The 3,995-nt window shown below is 36.8% G+C and overlaps 1 protein-coding gene across 1 annotated transcript; it reads left to right on the plus strand.

Moving 5' to 3' along the window:
• Window positions 1–516: 516 nt before the first annotated feature.
• CXCL10 (C-X-C motif chemokine ligand 10) lies at window positions 517–2,868 on the plus strand. Its single transcript, XM_081100082.1, has 4 exons — window positions 517–641; window positions 1,156–1,282; window positions 1,504–1,593; window positions 2,050–2,868. Exons 1-4 carry the CDS (start codon window positions 581–583, stop codon window positions 2,081–2,083), a joined length of 312 nt encoding a protein of 103 aa, XP_080956208.1. The 5' UTR covers window positions 517–580; the 3' UTR covers window positions 2,084–2,868.
• The last annotated feature ends 1,127 nt before the right edge of the window (window positions 2,869–3,995 follow it).

A 3,995-nucleotide genomic window follows, 5' to 3' on the forward strand; every position in this document is an offset into this window, starting at 1 on the left:
CAAATTATGTAAATTTAAATTCTCCCATCTTCACTTAGCCTGTCTGTTAAAATGGAGTTAATAATGTTGATTGATACCTATGCCATATGAAAAAAGAAAAAAAGAAAAAGAAAAAAAAACACAAAAAAATCATGGTAAGACATTCATCCTAAAACTATATTCAGGCCTTTGACTTGAGGATTAAGTTGACATTTTTATTTTTCAGGAGGTTCAAGATGAAAATCAAAGATCCATTTAAAAATTACTTCTACATTCAATGAAGTTCTGTTTTTCCAGAAATAGTTCATGATTTGGAAAGTGAAACCTAACTCGCTTTCATGGAAAAGAGGGGATGGAGGGAAATTCCATAACTCAGAAGCCACAATCAATATAAATAAACTTTCAATTCTTTAACATGGGACTTCCCCAAGGAACAGAAGGCAGGTTTAGCTGAGTAAACAGTAATGTTATCCAATCAGAGTTAGGGAGGAAATGTGCCTGTACGAATAAATACTGCATCCTAGCCCCGTGTTTTCTGAGACATTCCTCAACTGCACAGACATTCTGAGCCTACTGCAGAGGAACCTCCAGTCACAGCACCATGAACCAAAGAGCTGTTCTCATTTTCTGCCTCATCCTTCTGACTCTGAGTGAAACTCAAGGTAAGGAACACCAAGGGATATTTAAAACAAAGTCAGAAATAGAACTAGTTGTAAATTCTACAAATATAGAAATAGTGTATTTGCAGTTTTACAGCCTGCCTATGAATGAAGGGTAAATGAACCGAGATTCCCTCTGGTCACAGAGTTAATAATCAGAGAAGCAAGTGGAATAAATGAAAGGAGGAGGAGGTGGGAGCAAAAGGGGAAGGGGAAAATAAAGATAGAAAATGTGAAGGAGTGAGGAGAAAGAAAATGACACAGATACCCCCTTAGTTAGCTTAATTAATCATATGAACTATGCTCAATGATATGATCTTAAAATCAATAAGTTGCAATTACATTCTTTCAGATAATTAACTAATTAATCATTCAGAGCTGTTTTATAATGGAATAACCCCTTCTCAGGTTGACTATGTGATGACAGGGGATTATAGTTTCTGCTAAGCACAACATCAGATGCCTAAGATGAAAGCTGTGCTAACCTCCCCTGCTGTACCTGTCTCTTTTTCTGCAGGAATACCGCTCAATAGAACTACACGCTGTAGCTGCATCAAGATTAGTAATCAGCCTGTTAATCGAAGGTCCTTAGAAAAACTTGAAATGATCCCTGCAAGTCCATCTTGTCCACGTGTTGAGATCATGTGAGTAGAATATCCCTGATGATAATTTCCCTGGCTGTAACCACATAAAAATATTTATTGATCACAAAAGCAGTAAAGGGTTTGTGATGATTCTAACACTTCTTTCTATATAGCAAAGGGGAACATATAGAGTGAAACTTAAATATCTTAAAAACTGTATATTCCATCTGTTTATTGGCCCAACATATTTTATATATTTTCACTCCTATTCACTTCCATAGTGCCACAATGAAAAAGAATGGGGAGAAAATATGTCTGAATCCAGAGTCTAAGATCATCAAGAATATACTGAAAGCAATTAACAAGAAAAGGTAGGTTTGCTGTTGCTTGCAGCATAACTGTCCTTTAAGAAATTTCAAATCCTGGGAAGTTAGAAATATTTGCACTGAGCTTTTCGGTGGGATCCTTGGCTTAAAAGTGTGTTATTATCATGCCCCCTCCTCTACCTCCAGTTATTTATATACCAAGGTGCCATCTCTGTGGTATCAAAAGTTACCCTGACTACCTGTCTAAAAGTGTCAAGACACTTCACCTTGAGGCAGAGCTATAACTATCCAAGCAAAGCTGCCAAACTTCCCCCAAGCCTTTCCTGGCCTTAAAAAGGAACACCTGAAATCCACAGAGATTGTGTAGCAGCAGGAAAGCTCACCACACACTTCACCTGAGGACTTGGGGTTATCTATGAAATCAGTAAGTTTCAAGTAGAACACAGATTGAAGCCAGAGTTAAGAGTGTCAAACTTTTACACCTTCTTTCTTTTCTTCCAGGTCTAAAAGATCTCAAACACAGAGAGAAGCGTAATCACTGCACTACTGATAAGGATGGACCATCAGTTCCTTACATACAGTATACATCAAGCCCAATTTGTCCCTGGATTGCAGTTCTCCTAAAAGGTGGCAAACCAGTCACCAAATTAGCTGCTATTATTCCTGCAGGGAGGTGGACGGTTCATCATCCTGAGCTGTTCAGTAGTAACTCTGCGCTGGTACTATATTATAAGCTATGCTTAGGTGCTACGTTCTTAGTGAATGTGCCAAATCCTAGCCCTGCTTTCTTCACCTTTCATACCTTTTAAATGTTATTAAGGGATCTTTCTGCCTCTGGGTTATCAAAGGTCTTAGAATCTCAAATAACTAAGAAGAATGCAATTGAAATGATAATTCAATATGCTTTTTAAAGAAAGATCTTCACTCCTTGGGCTTCTACTGCCATCCTTCAAAGGGGCTCAGATTCTTCTGGTGGTTGTATGCTCCTATATGTGTGTGTGTGTGTGTGTATGTATGTATGTACATATATAACAAAATACATAGAAACTAGAAATGTCTGAAAATGTATGTGGAAACAGTATTATTTAATGAAAGACTATACAAAGTAGAATTCTTAGATGTATATGTTTCTTACATTGTTTTCAGTGTTTATAAAATAACTTGTATAAATTCTACACATGAATGAGCAAAGGAAGAAATTTTAAAATCTAGGTATTTTCTTTGCATATTATGTAAGACAAATATGCTGGTTGTTTTTCAAAATAAAAATGATGTGCTCTCTGGAGAGACCAAAAAGGTAATAAACTAATTATAACTATGATGAAGTGTCTGGTGGGTCATTTGACTGGGACATTTATTTCATGAGATGCTGAAATTGGAGAATCCATAGCCTAGAGAAGCTGGGATGGGTAGAGGACAAATGAGTTTGAAAATTACCATATTCCTAAAAGAGAGAAAACATGGGCAACAGTGTGGTGACTGCGGGAGGGCAAGGATGGAAAAAGGCATACAGGGTATAAATGGTGATGGAAAAAAAAAATAATATTAAATAAATTTTTTAAATGAAATTACCATATTCCTAACTGTACTCTCCTGAAAGGCCCATCATACAAGGTTCCTTCAGAATTGATATGGCATAACTGACACGTCCTGAGCTTCAGACCTTTAAAGCCAACTTTCTATGAGACATCTCCACCAGGAGATCCCATAGGAACATCAAACTCCAAAATAAATTAAATTAATTCCCTTCTCCCCAAGATCTATTTCCCCTCCTCTATTACAGTCCCTAGTTTACTAGCACCATCATCCACTTAAAGTAGAGACTCCTTCTTTCCCTCCACCTCCCATATCCACTTAGTCACTAAGAAGATATTAAAATTCATTTAATTGGCAAATTATTAGTATCAAGAATATATTTTAAAAGCCCTATGAATAAAAGAGAAAAAGATAGATAGCATTTGAAAAATGAAAAACAGAAGTGAAACAGAAGGTTTGGGCTTCGATTCTGTTCAAGAGCACATGCCCAGGTTTTGGGCTCGATCCCCAGTAGGGAGAGTGCAGAAGGCAGCCACTCAATGATTCTCTCTCATCATTGATGTTTCTATCTCTCTCTCCCTCTCCCTTTCTCTCTGAAGTGAATAAAATATATTTAAAAAAAATATGTCCAACCTCATTAATAATTAGAGACACGTCCATTCAAATCATTATGGGATACCATTTCATATCACCAGCCTGGCAAAATTTTTTAAGTTGAATAATACCAAGTGTTAAGAAGGACTCAGAGCAATGAGGAATGGCCCCCTACACACACATACATACGCTATTGGTGAAAGAGAAAATAGCTATGACAACTTTGCAAAACAGTTTGGTATACCCTATAAAATTTCACATGTGTGCACGCTATGTCCTAGTTATTCTACTGCTATGTATCTACACAGATAAATTCT

Source organism: Myotis nattereri (genome assembly GCF_964212035.1).
Source record: "Myotis nattereri genome assembly, chromosome: 1".
Lineage (NCBI taxonomy): Eukaryota > Metazoa > Chordata > Mammalia > Chiroptera > Vespertilionidae > Myotis > Myotis nattereri.